The sequence below is a fragment of the Amphiprion ocellaris genome, chromosome 22 (assembly GCF_022539595.1).
Source record: "Amphiprion ocellaris isolate individual 3 ecotype Okinawa chromosome 22, ASM2253959v1, whole genome shotgun sequence".
In the NCBI taxonomy this organism is placed as follows: domain Eukaryota; kingdom Metazoa; phylum Chordata; class Actinopteri; family Pomacentridae; genus Amphiprion; species Amphiprion ocellaris.
Genome location: NC_072787.1, coordinates 22,282,384 through 22,303,122, shown reverse-complemented (window position 1 = coordinate 22,303,122; position 20,739 = coordinate 22,282,384). Strand labels below are relative to the sequence as shown.

Here is a 20,739-nt window from a genome sequence, read left to right as displayed (position 1 = left end):
GATAAAAATAATCAGTAAGTATAGCCTGCTATTTTATTATTAAACCAAGACTTATGTGTTAATGTCTCACATGAAACACAATCAATTTATTCCTACAGACGACCAAAAAATCAGCAAATATGCACTTTTGAGAACCTGGAAGTTATGAATTTCTTTTAATAGTTTTTCAAGTTTTAGCTCATTTCAACACCCCACTTTCAGAATTTTTGATATTACAACAACTTTTGTGTGAAATAATAGAATATAGAAGAGAAATACTTTATTGATCACCGAGGGGAAATTCATTGTATTTCATGTATCACAGAAAAGATCATAGAAAGTGAGTTTAGACTGCTACTCAAGATAATCTTTCATTCTTAAGCAACATTTTTGGATGCAAAGCAAGCCATAAAAGCTTTTCAGGGCACATGGGGAGCCCTCCCTGCCATGTTGGGCGTGGTCCATCGGTACAGGGATGCTGGTTGAGATGACTACCACCACAACAGTGAGGAGTCCATCCCCCCATGTGAAAAGCCCAGAGCCAGAGGCATCCAAACAAAGAGAGAGGACCTACACAGCACCACCCTCACACCCAGCCAGCCACCTCAGCCGACCCTTCAGAGACAGAGAGCAGGTGGGCCAATTAGAGTCCCCAGGGTCCCCCCACCCAGATGCGAGCAAAGCCCTGTATAATTGGTTTCCTCATCTATGAATTATTAATCCCGGTTGCTCTTTGAGGTTTTTGACAGCGCAGGGTCGTGACAGTGCGCCCTCTGACACTCACACACTCCTGTTTAACCCCCCAGTGCCATGTTACAAGTCCTCTTCAGACCAAAGTGAGGTGACTGACATATCCACGAACACACACAACAACCAGAGCTGAATTAATGCTATCTCTGATTGCTTGTTGTTTTAATTTCCCTCTGTAATGTGTGCTTTGAAATGATCCAGGATTCGTACGTTAAAAGAGAAAGCGCCACCAGTTTTACACATCAAAGTCTGTTTTCAGGAGCAGTGCTGCATGAAAATTTAGCCTGATGCCTTTTGGGTCTCCAAAGGGAGCTGTGTGAAGTCATGAAATATTAAAGGTGTGGAGTAAATAAAGCACCAACTGTTCAACTGTTATTGAGGCTACCAGGTGGAGGCGACATTAGGTGCTACTGGCATCCAAATCTATTCCTGAATTGTTGGAGGCGCAGTTGCACCATGGGTATTGGAGGCATTGTGTTTTGACAGGGAAGAATAGTGAGTAAAACTAAAAAAGCTGCTATCTCTACATTCAGCTTTATCAACTCTGATCCTATTGTGAAACCGTCCAATAAGCATCTGAATTAGTAGGCTAAGGAAGGATGTTTGTGGCGACAAGGTTCCTGTTGATTAAATGGAAATTTGAATTGACTAGTCTGCAACTTTCTTGCAGGGGAGCACCCAAAGGCCTGTGCTGAATGTGGTTATATGCCAGTTTATTCTGACACACGTATTTGTATTTTCTTGATCAAAATACTGCCAAACTGCATCACTTTTACAAAATGTCTTTTATCTTACTGGTTTGTAACATCTGGGCATTAATGTGGGAAGAGGGTGGCTGCATAGCATCTTAGACACAACAGTTAACCACTATTATATGTAATTTAGTTGACAAATCACACACATCTCTACTGCTAAGGGGCTAAACTATTGCCTCAGAACCAGTTTAGAAATACAATGTGTTTATAGTTGTCCCAAGTGCAAAATTGGCCCTCAGTAAGTGGGGAAAAGAGAGGGGAAATATGATATTGTGTAAAAATCAATATAATGGTACATGTTTGCAGACAATCTCCTCATAGAGACATTTATAATGTTGTATTAACAAGTGAAAATTTGAGCAACAAATGAAAAAACAGCTCAAAAGAAGAATATTTTCCCCAGCTCTTTTCTCACTTCTACACAGCAGTTTAATCAGCACAAAAAGGAGGATGTACATTTTGGATCGTGGGGTTCAGGAAAAGATGATGAACAGATACTGGACACTGAAAATCTGTTGGTTTTCCAGCATTATCAAAACATCCAACGTCCGAGAAAACATAAATTCAGCTTAAATCGAACTAGTGCAGCTCTCTTTGAAGACTTTAAATGCCTGATGAAGCGTTCTCTAGCTCCCTTTAGATAGACGTATTTTGGTTGATGAAATGCTGGAACAAGACATAACACAAGAAGACATCTTTTCAAAGAGATGGTGTTCTAATCTGGGCATTTTCAAAGAGAGAGAAGATCTGGTCAAAAATCTGATGATGCAGCAACACTTGGAGTAGTTTGATTATTTGCTTAACTTTGATGGCTGCTATTATTCATGCTACAAACGCTACAACAACAAATGAAATACTCCTAGCGGGCCGACGTATTAATAGAGCTGAGGCCTCGTAGTTCTTGGTGGCAGTGTTGCTGATTCTCTGGCTCCTCTCTCTCAGTCTCACACCAGGTGTTGGCCTGTAAATATTTCATGAGGCCTCGGTGCTGTGCTACTGGCATACAAAGGCCGTTTTCAGCGCCTCGGACAGCAGTGGCTCTCTGGAAACAGAGGCCTATCAGTTCAGCTTGGGACGCAAACAATTTTCAGCACTGCTAAAATTAAATTAGGGGAAGGGGCATGCCAGAGAGCAGAGCCACCACACTGCTAAACACGGCAAGACTTCTTTTACTCCTCACATCAGGCATTCCAAGGCAAAATGAAAAAGGAGAGAGGGGGAAAAATGTGTGAAACAATGAGCTGTCTGTGTGAGTATCCAGCGAAGAAGCCTAAAAGGCATGTCAGAGATATGAAGTGTTTGTAAGGGTGCCAAGCTGACTCCTATGCATATAGAGACAAATGGATACATGCTAGATGACACGACAAAGAGCACTGTTTAGAAGGGAGACCGCTGATATTCATATGCTCAGATGCATACATCCTTACATCATTCTGTGAACATAGAAGAGCTTTGAACTTTGCACTCTTGAACTTGAACCATTCACACTGAACTCTTCCACTGGATTTTACCAGTCAGCCTTTGATCTTGCCCTGAAATTGTAGGCAGTTTCAGATGCGCTTGCACTTGTTGCAGGATTTTTTTACTTTTAAAAATATGCCAAATAAATTTATCTGTATCTCAATGAAGCTACACACACATGACAAATCTTCTAGAAAACTGCATGGGACAAGAATCACTTGTTTTAATGCTTGATAAGACTGATTTTCCAGAATGAAGTTCAGAGTCGAGCCACCTGCATGAGCTGCACGAGGCACTCTGTCTGCAAGAACGGGGACACTCAGAGGTCAGCATGCCGAGCACTCCACAGTCTCCAGTTCCACACTGCACTTCTGAATGAATGCTGGCTATTAATACCCAGAATGTCAGGGATGCCTTGCGTGGCGAACTCCTGAGAAAAACACAGACCTGGGAGGAGGGCGAGCTCATAAAAAAGGGTGAGGAGAGCTGACCAAAAAGTCTACGGGTCAAAATATTTGCTCGAAACCTGCTGTACAACCACCTGCAACAGGAAGGACTCTTACATAAGAGGTCTGGAGAGACTATCCTGCAGACAGAAGGTCACATCTCCAACTTATCTCGTCATTCTGATGAGTCAAATGCAACAACAAAACAGAGAGAAACCTGACCTGATTGCTCCAGGCGCAGTACAGATCACAGATCAGGCTCCAGTTGCTGTTAAGCATACAGTCGAGAACTTTCAGATGAGCCATTTTCACTGAGCTGCCCAGACACCTGCCCCTCAGCTGTGTGTACCAAACCCCGCTGTGCCCGGCGACACCCTGCCGGCAGCGACGCTTCTCTGTGCCACCTCGACGGAGAGCAGAGTGCGAGGAGGAGAGGGGAAATCATCAGCAGAAGGAAGAGGGTGCATCTCCGTGCCCATCTGCGAGCCCAGCAGGTATCCTGTCAGCTGTGGACATCGTCTCAGTCACGCTTCATTAACAAAATGTAAATGATTCATGCTGCATACAAACTCGGGATTATCTTAAACTGCCTCTCTGAGATGAGGGGAGCAGCAGAAGAGAGTTATCAGCAGTCCGGTGCAAAAAAGTCCACCTGGGTATCGACGAGCAGGGGAGACATCGCCACGGTTACGCAGCAAAATGCAGGATGACCGGTGGAAAAAGAGGCTTTAAAGACGACGGAGCAGGTTGCACATTTGTCTTCATGTTTTGGCAGCCCAGCCCCTTTTAGATGCAGTCTTCCTGTGATGGCGTCCCGTCCCGGCTGGCTGTGCCTCCCTGTGCTCGTCTCTGCAGCGGTACCAGGCAGAGGCAGCCTGAGATGCAGAGCAGCACAGGATCACTCTAAATCAACATGCATCAGGCCGCACTGCAGGACGTAACCAGGGACAGAATGATTTCGCACTGCTCTCTCTCTGACTCCTCTGTCATTGTCTTGATTTGCACCTTCCTCTACTGTCTCGTGTTAAACTTCAAACGCTTGTAATACCTCAAGTTGTCCTGCAAAAAAAAAAAAACCTACAGAGAAGAGGTGTGTGCAAGCTCTCTGCCTCAAACTCCAAACTTGACTGCCTCTGCACTTCACCAGCAATGCGGGACGCTGTGCAGCCCGATTTATTTATTTCATTACTCGGCAAAAATTCTTCACTCTACTTTGCAGAGGGAAGACTCCCTGACAAAAGGCAAGAGTGCCGCAGCCCCCACCACCACCACCGAGCAAAGTCCCACATCGGAAGTCGGCTCTCTTAACTAAATGAACGTACACTTAAAGACTTCCTCTCGCTGTGGGAATTCAAAGAAATCGAGCATTTGAAAGGAGGAAAAGATGCCGGGAATCATTTTAGTATGCGAGAAGACAGAATTAGGAAATTACTGGATGCCAGTAAATAGCTGTCTGGGATTGTTTATGTTCCTTCCAGCCTTTGATGCTGTATGACGTCCAGATGGTTGTGATTGTGACGTTAGCTGTGAGCCTGCTTCATCAGCGAGATGCACTGAGCTCTCTTCAAATGAGAAACACCATAGCTAATTAACAGGAAGGAGTAGCCTGAGGTGGGGTCTAAGATATTCATACATTTTTAATAACACCCTAGTGCTACGTGTCACTTCTCTTTGCCATTTTTTTCCCCTCACAGGACATCAATAAACCAAATAGCAATCAGCAGTCAGTCAGTAGGCTATGAAAGTGTCATGCTGTCATTTGAAAATGCTATTGAATGACACCTGCCCACACATGAAGGCAACAGTAGATCAGCACCAAAAATGGCAGAAGTACTATAGTAGCTTTGCACAGAAGAGATTTTCAAAAAAGAAGACAGCTAGAGTAATCGTTCAGACGCAAGATCATGTAAGGTCAGGAGGCTACGCTCACAGTCTGGCCAAAAAGGTCAGGCAAGTCTCAGAGGCCGCCCTCAGCAACCAGACATGGCAACCCTGGACCCACAACACACTATCAGCAGAACAGCTGGGGAGGTGATCACTCACTGCCTTCTCAACTCTTAAAATGTAACTAAAGCTTAAACTTTCTTTCACTTCAAAGGGGAGGCTCCCAGTGGGTATGATTCACTTGAAAAGCCACTTATTCTCATACTTAAGTCAAAGAAATCCACACAGGGGGGTGGCTGTTGTCAAGGCACTCGGCAACACAAATCACGACCTTGCTTTGGTTCTTGTATTCATCGCACTCGAAATGTGATGTCTGTCCAAGCGTCCAGCTGGCTCCAGATTGTTAGACTTCATTATCAAAGCCCGTGTTTGGACATGTTATGTTTAAAGCAAAACACGGCAAATGCTTAAGAAGTCAAGGGGATTAATGCAAGCAAATCTACCGAGATCTTCAACTGTGACACACTGTTCCCAATATATCTAGGCCAGGCGACTCTGATAAACTGCCTAAATGCAGGTCAACATATAAAGACTATCTTCAAATTGGGATGAAAAGCATACCAAAACATATAAAAAAATCTTCAAAATGTAGTGCATAAAAGAGGACTTTGCGTCATTTAGAAAAAAGTACTATTTGTTTTGGATTTGTGAAGCTATTTGGAAATCGTAAACACCACCTAAATCCAACTTATGTCATGTAGGAGTCATTTAAAGCATAAAATGTTGGATTTATAAGACACAACTGTCTGTCTGAACAACATCCACACTGTAAGCCACCGTGACATCATGCAGCACCATGCGGCTGCAAAACTGCCCCCCTGTGACAAGCCAGGAATAGTCCAGTAAAGAGTAAAAGCCAGTGCCCTGCCCCCACAATGAAGCCAATATAATCCAATCAATTGTGAGTTATGGATTTCGTGGCGCCCTCGCACAGGCAGGGCCACACAACCTCCCATTCAAAACACACACACAGAGTGCATGTGTTCTAAGGATGCTGTGGTTACCTCATTGTACTGACAGGAAATAGATGAGGACGCCAAGCAGACAAATATAACTGCATGAAGCTTATTAAGGTGGTTGACGGATGAGTTTGGTTGTTTAATTTAGTGCAGAGAACAGAGAGCATTATTACACACCTTAGTTTGATTCACTGCAGCTCCAATCAGTCAGCTATTCTTAGGACAGATTATTTTGTTTGTAAGTTTTCTGATTATTTATTCTATTGAGTCAGAAAATTGTGAAATTGCCCCCAGTTGCTTGTTTGGTCCAAACAGCAGTCTGAAACTCAAACAAATAAAACTGCACACAAGGCTGTAACCAGTCAATGTGTTGCCATTTTTGTTGGAATATCATGCAATAATCCTTTTTGTCTCTACTTAATTGTACACATTGTGTGCTACGCTTAGGTGCTATGCTTAATTTTTTCATCTAAAAACATAACCGATCGATCAATTAGCTTGTTAGCACACTTGTTAGCTTTGAAAATAACCTTCATTTGCATGTAAAGACCCCAAATCTGTATAAAATTATGTTTTAGTCAAAAAATCCCAAATTACCCGTACTTTAAATGATACTATATGGCTTCTTCCTTACATGACTCGAAACCTGTGGTTTCCTAGCAGCAACATATAGCCTTCAATTAAACAGTTGTGGTCAGTTGGGGGATGTTATATAGTCATATTACATATGTGTCACGACATCTTGAACTCTAACAGCTTCCAATGCCAGTCAGAGGAAACTGGAGCTCCAAAAACATGGTGGCTCTGCCGCTTGGTGGCTTTTCTGCCATCCATTCATGAAATCATTCCTTCATCAGCGTGCCCTTGCTCATTTCCACTGCTGATGCTAACAGGAAATAATGTGGTTTCCCAGCCAGGACCTCAAAGCCCATACCAACACTGCTGGTTAAGATACGTCCTGATAACACCCTGTTACATAAGGCCCGATTAAAAACAAACACCGCTAATGCACATGCTGCTATATGTGCTTTACATACAGTATAAAAAAAGTATCTGCTGGAAAAACTGTCTCAGAATAAATATAATAAAGTCATTTGTCCGTTGGGATGTGAGTGCTGCACATACCTGCAGTCTATATATTCATTATCTACCAGCAGTCACTACACGGTGGGTTACATAATGTGCGGCTTATGATGCCTATAGGGTGTAGAATATGACAGGATGGAGGAGGAGTGTGAAGACTGCCTTACGAAATGTGCTCTGCAGATAAACTGAGCACTTATGTGATTCACACACTCATGCACACACACTCCCGACGTGTGTTTGTCATGTCTCAGAGCTAGAGATAGAGCCAGATAGGGGGCAAGTGTTGACGGAGATGCCTTGGGCATGTGCAATGGATAGCGTCTTGGGCTCACTGAGCATTAGACTGGTTCTGTTCTGCTTGTCTGCCTGCATCTGCAACCCTTCCCCCCCAAAAAGCGCCAACATCTCACCATCTCTTCTCTGCCCTCCTTTTATCTGACAGAGCAACAGGGGCATCCAGGCAGAAGAGGCTGTGACATTGAGCCAATTGGCAACAAAAAAACATGAGAATAAAAAGAAAAAAGGGGGGTATTTTTTTCCAGTGGTTAAACTCTAGTCTGGTTTGACACCTCCTGCCCTCTTCCTGCTCCCTCCCTTCCTCCCTCTACGCATCCATCCATCAATCATCTATCTATGTCCGTGGCAGGCAGAATAATGGCATCCAGTGTAACTGTGGCCAAGCTGAGCACGGACGTCACCCCTCCACAAGAGGAAAAGATAAGGGTGCCGCCCAACACACATATGCACAACATATTCTGGGTGACCTTGATTCAGATGCAGCACGCATGCAGATTTCCTTCTATGTCTTTTCCAGGAAAAAAATAGCTTGGAAGTTTGATTCCGATAAGAGATGCCAAAACACACTCCGGTTTCAGTTTGACCATCATAATGAAACTGCGAGGGAGGTCTGGGGCTCTCAGACTGGGGAAACCCTTCAGAGAGCATGCTGCTGGTTATTCCCATGACACCTTTGGCTCTGTATGTGTATGCGCTAAGACAAAATCCAGGTCATGCCCAGGTCAATGTCTTGTTTGCTGAATATGAAAGAACCCTGATGTGCTGCACGAGACACATTTGCTTTTCAGATGTATGCAAATCAAAATCGTTCCGTCGCTGCTTTGACTGATGAACTGCCAGGGCTCTAAACGCTGATAAATGTGTGGGTCATTCACTTTTGGAGACACTGCAATGTTAGTTTTAAAAGGGTTTTCTCTTGGAATGACTAAACTAAACCATCAGACTTGTAAAAAATGAGATCACAGAAAGCTCAATTAGGGCTGGGATGTGACACTGGAAATCTGAGGTGTCTTTTGCCGTGTCCAGCTAGGTATGTCTGCGGAAATAAGATCAGCTCTTGCTAGTTTCCATAGAAAAAACTATAAGCTCTCACAAGGCACAAACTGACCACTGTTGCATTCCCCAACCCCTGAACTTGTTCTGTTCTGACCAGCATTCACATATTTAGTGCTTGTAAGAGCATTCAAGAGAAAAGGGACAGTGATTCCAGTACAGTGATTCCATTTTTCCCTCTCCAACGCACGCAGCATTCATCTTTCCACGGGTTAAAAATAGCATCGCTGAAAACACGCGGGAATAGAGGACGGGTGAAAGACAAGCATGTGGACGAGGGAGGAAAAAAAGAACAGGGGTTTATGGAGCTAGGAGGGGCTATATTTAGTGTAAAGCGGAGAGCATCACCAGCGCTCTGAGCACCGCCATTGGTCTCATCCTCCCCAACATGAATGAGGGATGTGATCAATATGTGCTGGACACAGTTTCAATACAGTGTTTGTTTTTTCTTGGCTCTCTTGCCTTTTTATAGGATTTTCCTTTATCTATATGGTTTGGACACAAAAACTCTCAATACAGGTTAAACCAAAAAAATCTAACAGAACTGTAAAAAAAAACAACTAAAAAGTAGAATGAAAATGAGAAGGATGGAGGCAGAAATACTACCAGCAAAAGAGAAGCAACCAAGTACTTATTCGGGAGAGCTATAGCTAACTGCTAACCTGATGATAATTTTATTAGACCTATCAAATGTCTTCATTTGTCCAAAATCTAAAGATATTCAGTTTACAATGTTAGAAAGTAATGAAAATATGCAAATTCTCACATTGAAGAAGCTGGAGCTATAATTTTTTAGATAGGTTAATTGGTCGGCCAGTTAATTAGGATGATTAAATGAGATTTTGAGATAAATTACATTGACTGATAACCAGGGGCACGGCTAACAGGTTACGTTGGATCGGTCTGTACCAGCTACTGACCAGCAATCACAGCTAATAGGTAGTTTTTCATGGTGAATACAACCTAAGATTAATCTCTAAACAACAGCTGAGCACAGTGTGTTGTCAACAATATGCAATGTAAAACTTCATGCTGCTATCTACTGATTAACACTGTGTGCTAAAATGGCCGCCCATGCTCTTTGCTTACTGCTATGAGCCACTAAAAATCATTCAAACACTGATCAAAACAAGCTGCAGATTAGTTTTCCTCCAACTGGCTGAGTTTCAGAGGATGGTAGAAATACATCATCCAACTGTGATAGTAAACACAACAGCAGCTGAAAAAGCAGCAGCATGAGATCACCTCAAATGAGCAGGTGTCATTATAATGAATTCAAATTGCTAAATATTTTCATTATTAATCATTTTCCCCAAAAAACTCTGTAAACAACTACAGGCCTCAGCTGTTTCACAGCTACACTGCTAGTACCAGTGGGATGGCAGGTCGAGCGAGGAAGGGAATGTGAATGAAGCAGAGAGAGAGAGAGAGAGAGAGAGAGAGAGAGAGAGAGAGAGGCAGGCGTACACGTGGGGTGTTTCTCTCTTAATGACCAGGGCAGCTGTGCCTAAATTACCACAGCGTTGTTTCCATTGCTTTGGCAGTAGCAGGGTGGGGTGAATGTCGTGGGGGTTCATTTTAGAGAGGACACCCCCTGAAATTTCTCTCATTAGTGAGCCAAAAATGATGCAGGGAAGGAGGAGAGGGAGAGGGGAGCCTCATCCCGCCTGGTGTCTCAGCTCTCATTAGACCCCAGGGGGACAGCAGTTCATAACCAGTGAAGCTTGAAAGTTGGGTGAGATTTGTGTTTGTTTGTGGCAGCCTTCAGGTAGACAAAAAGACTCCCACGTCTGCCCCTCGAGCTGCAATCATGTAGGTTAAACACCAGCACTGACTCACAGGTGATTCACATCTTCTCCAGGGAAGCAGAGACGCATGGCAAAACCGCTCCAATGTTATAAAGGAACAGATGGCATAAAATTTCACTTTCATCGGGGGGGAACCTGGTGATTCAGTGGGCTTAAAAAACATGCTGCATGACTTAGTTGTGGGTCTCAGCTGATTAAAAGCCGAGTCAAGCTTGAGAGTACCAGAGTTTAGTGGTAAAGAAGCTCATGCTGAGGAGTAACTGATGTATTTTTGATGCTCCTGCTAAACTGCTGAGCAGCTGGGAATCTGTTAGGATGTGGTGGTTGTAGTCTTCCGCAGTCAGGGAGAGTCAAGTGCTGTTATGAGAAGCATTTATTAGACTGCAGAAACGGATGCGAGGAAAACCTCACCGCTGTGATGCAGCCAGAGAGAGGAAAGGAAAAAGTTTTATTGTCTCGTGGCAACTTTAGAGACTCTGCCGTTACTTTCTCTGATTTCTAAATGAGACATTAGATAAAACATTGCAACAGAAAAACTCTTATTGCTGAACAGAAATGACTATTTTCACATTAATCCTGCATGGACACCTCATTTAGATTTATTTTTAACAAAAAGCATTAGTAGACACCTCTGCCCTGAGCTCCTTTTCAACCATTTCACAAAGTCTGCCACTGTCAGGATGCTGCCTTACCCTGCTCCCAAAGATTTATGCCGTCCATCCTCAGCTAGTTCTGACATAGTAAGAGGATTACAGCCACACACACACACACACACACAGTACCGTTGCCATTTTCTGATGATGGATTAATCCAAAACATGCCACCGCTGCAATGCTGTTATGACATGCATCAAGCCTGGCTGCTCTATGATGATGACTATGATGATGTAACCACTGAAACTACCGTGCGTAAGAGGAAAAGGATGAGCTCCACAATGTGCCATTTATCAGAGTTTGGCATGCAGACCCACAAAGCACCCAGTAAGATTAGCGCTGCAAGAATAAAACTCTCTTTGTGTGCTTAAACAGTTGTCAGAGCGGGGAAAAAAATGAACCCTATCACCCCGAACACTGGCAGATGTGCTGTTCGCTGCAACACTTAGCTCACCCTCGCTGTTCTCCTCTCTGAGTGACACACTTTTGAACTTCTGCGGCATGTCACAAGTTTTTCTGAAAGCGAGAACACCTTTGAAACGGCGCTGATCAAGTTAAGCGGTCTGCTGGTTTCTGCAGTAGCTTCAGGTGATGAGTAACAACCAGCGAATCCACATGCAAGCATTTTGCACCACACAGAGCTTGCACTGTGTCCAAAATAGATGTCCCATCATTTCAGGATTATAATTACTCGCTGCGGCACTGCCAAACATTTTAAAGGTCACGTATGATGTGCTCATTAAACAGATAAATGCGGCACCGGCAACTGCCATCATCCTTCAGCTGCACAGTTTTTTATTTAAAAGCACAAGGTCCCTATCCAAAAAGTCTTACCTCACAGGACGGAGTTACAGCTGTGTGTTTAAGCTCCTCATTGTCCTGGGGTGAATCACTCCAACGTGCTGCCATCATTTCATTTCGAACCGCAGAGGGGGAAGAAGTCCTTCAGAGCCCACATTGAGGTGAGGAGGATGAGCCAAAATACAAAAAAAAGGTGAAAAAAGAAAGAAAGAAAAAGGAAAAAAGATCCTAATCCACACCGTCCACCTTCTTCATGTCCGTCAGTGGATAAAATCTGCACAGAAATTACAGCTATTAGTGTAATAAAACACAATATCTAGTGTATTAACATCATTCAAAGCAAGCTGGGACACCCTGAAGTGCATTTGTGAAGAAGAAAAACAGCCATCACCTTAAATCTAGGAGGAGTGTGGTCATCTAAGGACAGCGTAGCATCTTTTTTTATTATTACAGCAAAATTACAACCCTCTCTATAACACCTTAAAATTAAAAAAGATTAGAAATATAACAGCGAGAAGATCATACAGGAGCTGTTAAAGTAAACACAATGAGGAATATTGTGCAGAATGACTCCAAAACATGCACATACTTGTTCAATTAATGGAGATCTGAAGGTAGCAGGTGCATGCAGATTTTATTATTTGATTAAAACGCCTCTCTGCAACATGGTTTTGCACACAAGGTGGGGAAAAAAACGAGACTTGCATGTGAAATGAAAGCTCATGAGTCCCTATGAGGAGAAAGTGCACAAGAAGACATTTGTCCTGTGTAAAAACGCTCCACCAGCCATCATGAACCAAGAAACACGAACATAACGCGAAACAATCTCGTTTATGTCACATATATGTAGAAAAAACTCATATTTTTTGTACATTTGAGACGTTTTGAACACCAACGGCTAAAACGGTCCGCTGTTGACAAATACTAGCTAACCGGGCGGACGACAGGTTGTTGCTATAATTGCCGAACAACACCTAAAAAAAAAAAACCCTACCTGTTAGAAATTCACGAAACTCCCCCGAAACGACAAGAAAAACACAATGTCCATATTTGTGGTGAAAGTACGGCGTTTTCCAGGAGCCCCCGTCGTTTCAGAGACGGGTTAAAAAGGCTGTCAAGAGATTACAAAGCGGGATATTCAGTCTCCGTTCAGAGCCTCACTGACCGACCGCTGAGCCTCACTACCTGTTAGGAAAAACACACTGGAAAAGACACGGTAAACGCCCTTCGGTGTGCATTTCTTCGTCAGGGAGACCCGACGGACGTTAAACCTCCGGTGTTCATTCATTTCCCATCATTTCCGAGCCTCGCTTCGATGCTAAAATTCGTCAAAACAGAGACAAAAAAAGTAACGTGTACTCCTACGTGGTCCCCGGTTGGCGGCGCGACAATCTGTACATAGATTGACGAATCTCCCGACTCGCACGAAGCCCCGCCCCCTCCGCCGGCTCCCCTCGCAAGCCGTCGACCAATCAGAGGGCCAGTTTAAATTTGGAATTTTAAAGCGGGCCAATTGGAGGCGTTGTTACATAACAACTTCAATAAAGAGTAGAAGCTGGTTCATTCTGGTCCCCACTATTTATTATTCCTATAGGCTTTTATTGCAGCAGGAATTACTTCCTCTTTTACGTTATATTCAGATAAATATTTCCATTTCATGCACCTCCACTGAACTCAACAGGAAAATCTACTTTTTTTTTTGCTCCACTGACCTTAATTTTACAACTTTATTTATTTATTTATTATGATTATTATGATTATTATTATTATCATCATCTTAATAAAATGCTGCTTACACGTTCATGCAATAATAAAAGTATCCCAGCAATTATAATATGAACCATAACCACCAAAACTTTAATAACTGTTTATATATTTTATTGGCTTCTAACTGAAGTTAAACCGAGAGTGCAAAACTTGCAAGTTTAATAAATACATATTGTTTATGCTTTTCGAGTGAAAGTTTAGTGTTGCTGTTATCTATCTATGCTAGTATATATTAGTATTACTATAACTACAGTAGTATTAGTAGTTTATTGCTTTTTATGTCTTATATCTTCTGGAAACTGCAGCAAAAAGCACAAACGTTTGGTCAAATACTGAAAGATTTTGAGTTTCTGTTACTTTACTGGTATGCTTTATGCCACTTTACTAAATTTGAAAGAGAATATTGTAATATTTACGCTCCTGCATAATAAATATTTTTAATTTTGATGCTTTAAATACATTGCTGTTTATATTTTATGCATTTTTACTCAAGTAAACTTTTAAATGCAGCACTTTTACTTGTAAAAAAACAAATTTTTATGGTGCTAACCCTACACTTGCTTAAATAAAAGCTGAGAATATGTCTTGCACCACTAACAGATCATCATCAGCCTATATGGAGGTAACAGAAATGTGCTCCACGCTCACACAATACTTTCAGATAAACAGCTACCCAAGAGCTAATCAACACTTTATTCCCACGCTCTGTCAGTGAGCCTTTTAAACCCTTAAAGTGAGCAAATGGAATCGCTGGCACATCACTGTGAATGCTGAGGGTTAAAGCCCTGAGGCCCACACATATGTAGAGCTCTCCAATTTCCTAACGTTCGACCGGCGAAACATATTTGCCTTTCCATTATCAACTGTAACAGCAGTGTTCTTAACTTTATTATGGTGACATGTAGGGCATGGCAGCCACATGGGAGTCGGCAGAGCATGAAAAAACAGGGCCGCACAGCTGATCCGGATAAAGACAAAGACTGACAGTGTTCTGTTTGCAGGCTACTCCAGCAGCACAATAGAAGATGGGACAATAGGACTCTTTTGACCCATACTGTGGCGAGGTTTCCCCGGTTTCAGAGGGGGGGCTATTGTCTAAAGAGCTGGTGCACCCTCACCCAGACAATAGAGAACTTAAACTGATGTAAGTGGGACTCTGCGTGAAGTGATGGTAAACATGAGGTTCATATTTAATTAATATTGCTGACATCAAGTTCGATTATGCAAAAATGCAGTAAAGCATTGCTGTTTTCCCACACAAACAACCCATAATCTGCATCTCTATGGATTACATGTGCGCATAAAAATCTCCAGAAAACAATATAAAAGTTTTACTGGATTCTGTTTATGTGGATTTTTTCCTTCCAAAAAACACTTCAGATGCTAAACAGAACAGTCTACATAACACTGTAGCAGCTTGGGGAACACATGTTACAGTGTTGGTTTTTATGAATGGTGAAGTGAAGACAGGCGATTTCAGATCAATGAACAAAGCTCAGTGAAGGGCTGGAGTCAGTCTGCAGTCGGAAGAATCTACTTTGTGCTGTATTCCATGTCTCACAAAAATCGAAAGGTTTATGTTAGCTTTTAAGTCTCTCTAAGCATTTGTGAGTACTTTCGCTCCTTTACAGCAAATGTGTAGCTGCAGAGTCAGAGTGACTCAAGCAGACGAGAGATTACGAGCTCTCTCGTGGCAGCAAAATGTTTGGCTGGATTAGGACATCACATGAAGCTGGAGTTCAAAGCCCAGCAGTGTTCGGATTAGGACAGGTGGAAATGACTCTGCAGTGTGTCTCTGAAACAGGTTTTCAACCCTCCTTCATGCACAAACTTTCATCAGGCAAGACTACAAATATAACTCCATTCATGAAAGATTTTTTGTTTTTAAGCTGTAGCTGAGTTTGAGAGTTTAAGAGGATGAGGACGACTCCCCACTCCAGGTTGTATAAGTGGATCTGGCACCGAGTTTGATGACTGGACGAAACCCAACAGCGGTCAATCTATCAAGCCCTCCGGCCAGCCAGTCGCTAACTGGAACACAATGAACACTGGAGAGGATGTTCTTTCTATTTGTGTACCGAGAGACGTCAGTGAAGCAGTGTTCATTAAGTTCCAAACTGGGAATCAAGGGTGTAATCTTTTAGCATCTGGCAGTTAAGCACCGATCAAATAAATGTTTGTCTCACAAATGCAACAAAAACACACAGAATGGTTTAACTTTAAGATAACGGTTCAACATATTGGGACATCTATATGGAATATTTGACTACAGCCACAACATCTTTGACATAACTTATTATAAAGATTGAAATTAGTGGGAAACATCAAATAAAACTCTGTCTAAACACAAATCAGTGCCTACATGCACCTACACAGCTCATCTATGAAAGACTACAGGAAGTCAATGTGTCATCAAGTTATTTTTTGTGCAGTTTTAATAAATTAGATATTTGTGTTAAGAATTCAGTTTATTTCAGTTCAAAAACCTTTATTTGTTTCCTGAGGGCAATTTAAGCGCACATAGAGCAGTTGGACACAGAATTGTAGCAACAACTGTACAATAGTATTAGCAGCCATGTGGTAGTTAAAATAGGATAAATAAATGTATTTTAAAAATTAAAAATGGAATGTGTTAAGCTCAGAATAAAGTTAAATATCTTATAACAAGCAATGTACACAAGGTGCTAAAAGGGTTCAGAGGTGCAAAGTGACTGTAAGACTGCGGTTAAATAAGGAACGGAATTACAGTATCTACATGAGGTGTAATTTAATGTGCAGGTAGACTGAACATTAATAAGTTCAGTACAAGTCTGTGATGTATGGAATATGCAATGTCAATATATGCAAAATATGCAAAAAGAAGTGGGATATACAAGTGCTGCTAGGTGGATTTTCTTAGTAAGAGCCAGGCTAGCTGCTTTCAGATTTTGCCCTATGCTAAGCTAAGCTAAACTAACCCTAACATGTACAGACATCAGAGTAATATCATATTTGTCCATCACTTTAAATGCTAACATGTGTCTCCCAATGGAAAAAATGTGAGAATTCCATACAGTATCTGTATGATCGATCTATAAATGGCAGCAAAATGTGTTAGATATTGACCCTTCATGTTCAACGGTGTCATCATACTGGGAAAAAATGACAGATATGCACACTGGACAGTCTGGATGTGAAATAATGAGGTGGTAGGGTTTGGTGTGAGTGATGCAGAGCAAAGCATTAGAAGGATGTGTCAGAGTGAGAATAAGCCACAGATGACAATGTTTGTGCATCAGAAATCTGAAGTCAGGGTTAAAGTTGTGTTTGGCAACTTCCACCTGACTGAACTTTTACCACATATATGATGGTGGTAGTTTTTTCTGTTGTGTGTCTGCTTTTACTTATGCTTCTGTAAGTAATTTAAATGGGGGGAAATCTATATAATTTATGGACATTCCACATATGTTGACATGTATGTGGTATCAATCTTCATGTCTAACCCTTGGCAAAAACACACTAGTGTATTTTTCCAAACTGTCTAACTGTTCCACATGAGATAGTGATACTCTAATGTTGCATTTTGTTTGATTAATCTCTACAAAAACTGAAATGCAGGAAGTCAACACCCATGGAAACCCTCTCCCTAATCCTGCTTCCAATCTTTATGCTAAGCTACGCTAAACTAAGCTAACACACGACCAGATACAGCCTAATATTTAACAAATGGATATGAGAGCGGTATCAATCTTCCCATCTAACTCTTGGCAAGACAGCTAATACAATGTCCCTTTATGGCAGAACAAACATATGACAGGTTTCGGGAATACATATGCTGTATTTGCTGTGCTGCTGAGGTGAAATCAATCCGGCTTCTCCATCTAAAAACCACAGGCTTCATATGTCAAATGCGGGGATGTGTGGCCATTCAAATGCACAATTCCTGTTTTGTTCCTTTTGTGTTGATGCCAGTTTACCTGTAGCCTACTTTCTGCCATTGGCCCCGACCTGTGTTCCCCTGATGAAGCACTACAAAGCCGCAGCATGTGAAACCTGCCAGGCTTTTTGTCCTGTCTCGCTTTCACCAAAACCCTGCATCAAGGTGAAAGACAATGGCCTGTGGGTTCCCAGGGCAGTGCGGGGGGCATCATCGCTGGGATAAGCTAACAACTACCAGCCAAGGGCTGATGTTTTTTGATAAGGATACACGGGGTTGCAGCTGGAGGTACAATGGGGGTCTTTGTGACTCGGCTGCACAGATAGCACAAAACCAGGCAGCTGAGTCATTTGTAAAGTTGTCTCCTCTTTCTTATCTCCCTCCTCTGCACCTCAGGGCTCACGAATAAGCGATTAAACCCAACCTGACTGGATTTAGGGTTTCCTCTGGATGTATTAGTGAAGGTGCTGTTGACCACTACAGACGCGAAACCTTAGAGCGCTCCAAACCTCCCAGAACTCTTTTGTTTGCAGTCATTGGTTTTTATCCAAATAGCAACTCAGTTATCAGGTCATTTAAGTTGAGGAGGCCTTGTAGCCGGATGTGGATCATTACCTCTGGCTTAGAAACATGTTTTGAAAATGTGAGAAAAACACAGATAGTGTAATTTGATTTTGGAATCACTCCATAAAAGCCACCAATCACTGCACATCTTGGTGGTCTGCACATGGAGCAGTGAAGGTAGTGAGTGATTCCTACTCAGAGTAAACACAAGACTAATTACTAATAATTATTTTTGCCATCCTTTGTGCCCCATGGTAATAACTAATCATGGAGAATAATGCCCGTGTGTGTGTGTGTGTGTGTGTGTGAATTCCTATTATGTGATGTGACGGCTGTTTGGAGTTTCAGGTGACTGAGAATCAAAAGTGCATAGCCACGTGATAAGATTCCCCCAAGTGCACGCTGTGAACTGAAGCGTGCTCCGGTCTGTCTGTTGATATGCACAATTGACTGAGTTAGTCACCCCGACGATGGCAGCAGAACATACAAAATGCCTCGGCGTGAGCGTGTTTGTTTGTGCTTCGTCTAGCCTTTACATCGAGTGTTGTCCCCCCCTTCAGAGATCAAGGGCGAAGAGTGTGATTGCTGCTCTGTAGACGCTGCAAAACACAACAGCCTCGGACTTCATGTGTGTGTGATTCAGTGAAGTGAAGACATTTTTACTGTAAAACACTACAAAAGCAGACAGCTGCAAGTCAACACAAAGTGCTGCTGAGAAAATAGGGGTTGATGTCTGATTAGTCATTACCAGTGAGTTTGTACAAAAGAAGGTCGGAGGGAAATCACAATCTACAAACAAAATATGCTCTGGTTGCAGCTCTCTTGCTTGCTTCTTTGAACTAATGATAATATAAGAATGCAATACAGGATTTACAGCCTGCTTCTCTGCTGAGCTCTGCAGGGAAACTTTTAGCACCACTAGTTTATCTGGTGTGACCATATTTTTCCCTGTATCACAATTACATTCAAAATTGTTAACATTTCAGAGCATTAAAGTTGCTTTTTCAAACAGAAAAAACAGGAATAAGTGGGTAAACTACTGCAGTGCACATTTCCCTGTGTTATGGCCCATGTGCTTTGTGTAGAGTTAGGGTGTGTGTGTGGCTAGTGTGGACTTTTCATGATGGTTGGACAAAGAGCATTATTCAGATCCCACCTGTCTCCAGTCTTGGCTGATTGAACTGGAGCTTCAATCCTGCACTCCAGACCGTGTTCCTCTCCCCGCCTACCGTCCTGCCTGATTGGTCACCACCCAGTTGCCTCCTCCAATCGAACTGCAGCAATCACCACACCTGGGGTATAAATATGCAGCAAACTCACAGTGAAGGTGGCTGTTATTTAAGATCAGCAGCTCACCTTGGTGCTACTCATGTCTTGTGAGCTCTACTCCTTGTAGCTCTGTGACTGTGAACTAGGGGTTACTTGTCTCATGTTTTCTGTAGCCATTGAAAAATGGTTTGCCTTGGTTCTGAGGCACCTGTTTGTTAATTACTTTTATTAGACAGGGGTGTTGCCACCTTATCTCTGGAAAGGAGTTGAATTGTTTCCTTTTGTGATTTTTGTCTCTGCAAGTATTATTTGGTTTTGTGATTTAGCAATACCCACCTGCCCTGTTTTTCTTTATATTATCACCTTTTCGTTCACTAATTATATCACTGCTCAATAAATTGCTTTACCAAACCTAGAACACCCAGTTTTATGTTCTCCCCTTTGCCCTGTCAGAGCTGGGATGCAACACCTTGGCACTGTAAAGTTTATATGGTAAAGTAAAATATGTCACTGAATCTTGAACACATACATAGTTTTTTTTTCTCTTTAGGGGAGTGTGAATGATCAATTTTGTAGATATATTTACTAAAAAAAAACACTGCTTGGAATATTAACTGAATTATTTATGTCTGGTATGGGTTTAACACAAAAAGTCCAGTGCTTGACACGAAAAAAATCACAAATATTAGCGATTTTTCTTTTTCAGCTGAATATCTCTAATTTTTAAAGCTGTCTCCTACATTACCGAAAAATCTATTTTGTGAACTGGAAGGCTCAAGGTTTTTGTGTCAGCTGCGGTCTGGACAGCTATCAGCTTCCAAAACATTTGCGACGCCATAAAATCACGCTTGTGCATTCTTAATACAATACTAAATATTTTGTTTGTCCCCTGGGGGCAATTTAGGGAGCGTAGAGCAGTTGGACCAAGAAGTAAATAATTTAAGGGGCAGGTGGCTTGAACATAGATAAGTTCAGTGCCATTAAACACTGGGAAACTTTTGGATTTCAGCAAGTGAATGTGGAAACATCATTCTAATGTCAAATTCTGCACATACATCATACACAGCTTTGAAGTGAAACAACATGAAGAAAAACACATTTACCAAGTTATACCAGATTTGTTTACTCTACAGCATCAGTGACTTGTGGTGTCTCATAAGATGCATACAGTGTAAAGTGTAGCCAAAATGTATATACAAACAGCGGCTTTGTCCAAATGACATTTAAATTC

General features: G+C 42.1%; 1 protein-coding gene across 3 annotated transcripts in view; it reads right to left on the bottom strand.

Moving 5' to 3' along the window:
• LOC111572618 (rho GTPase-activating protein 21) overlaps window positions 1-19,523 on the bottom strand; it is a 95,879-nt gene extending 76,356 nt beyond the window's left edge. Inside the window, exons 1-2 of one of the 3 annotated variants that reach the window (XM_055006880.1) lie at window positions 19,396-19,523; window positions 12,026-12,266 (exon numbers count right to left, since the gene is read on the bottom strand). In XM_055006880.1, coding sequence (XP_054862855.1) covers window positions 12,026-12,103 — 78 coding nt within the window. In that variant the 5' untranslated portion in view covers window positions 12,104-12,266; window positions 19,396-19,523. Of the gene's footprint in view, window positions 1-3,613; window positions 4,354-12,025; window positions 12,267-12,986; window positions 13,391-19,395 lie in introns of those variants that run through there. The other 2 variants (XM_055006879.1, XM_055006877.1) reach the window with 2 other exon arrangements.
• Between the last annotated feature and the right edge of the window lie 1,216 nt (window positions 19,524-20,739).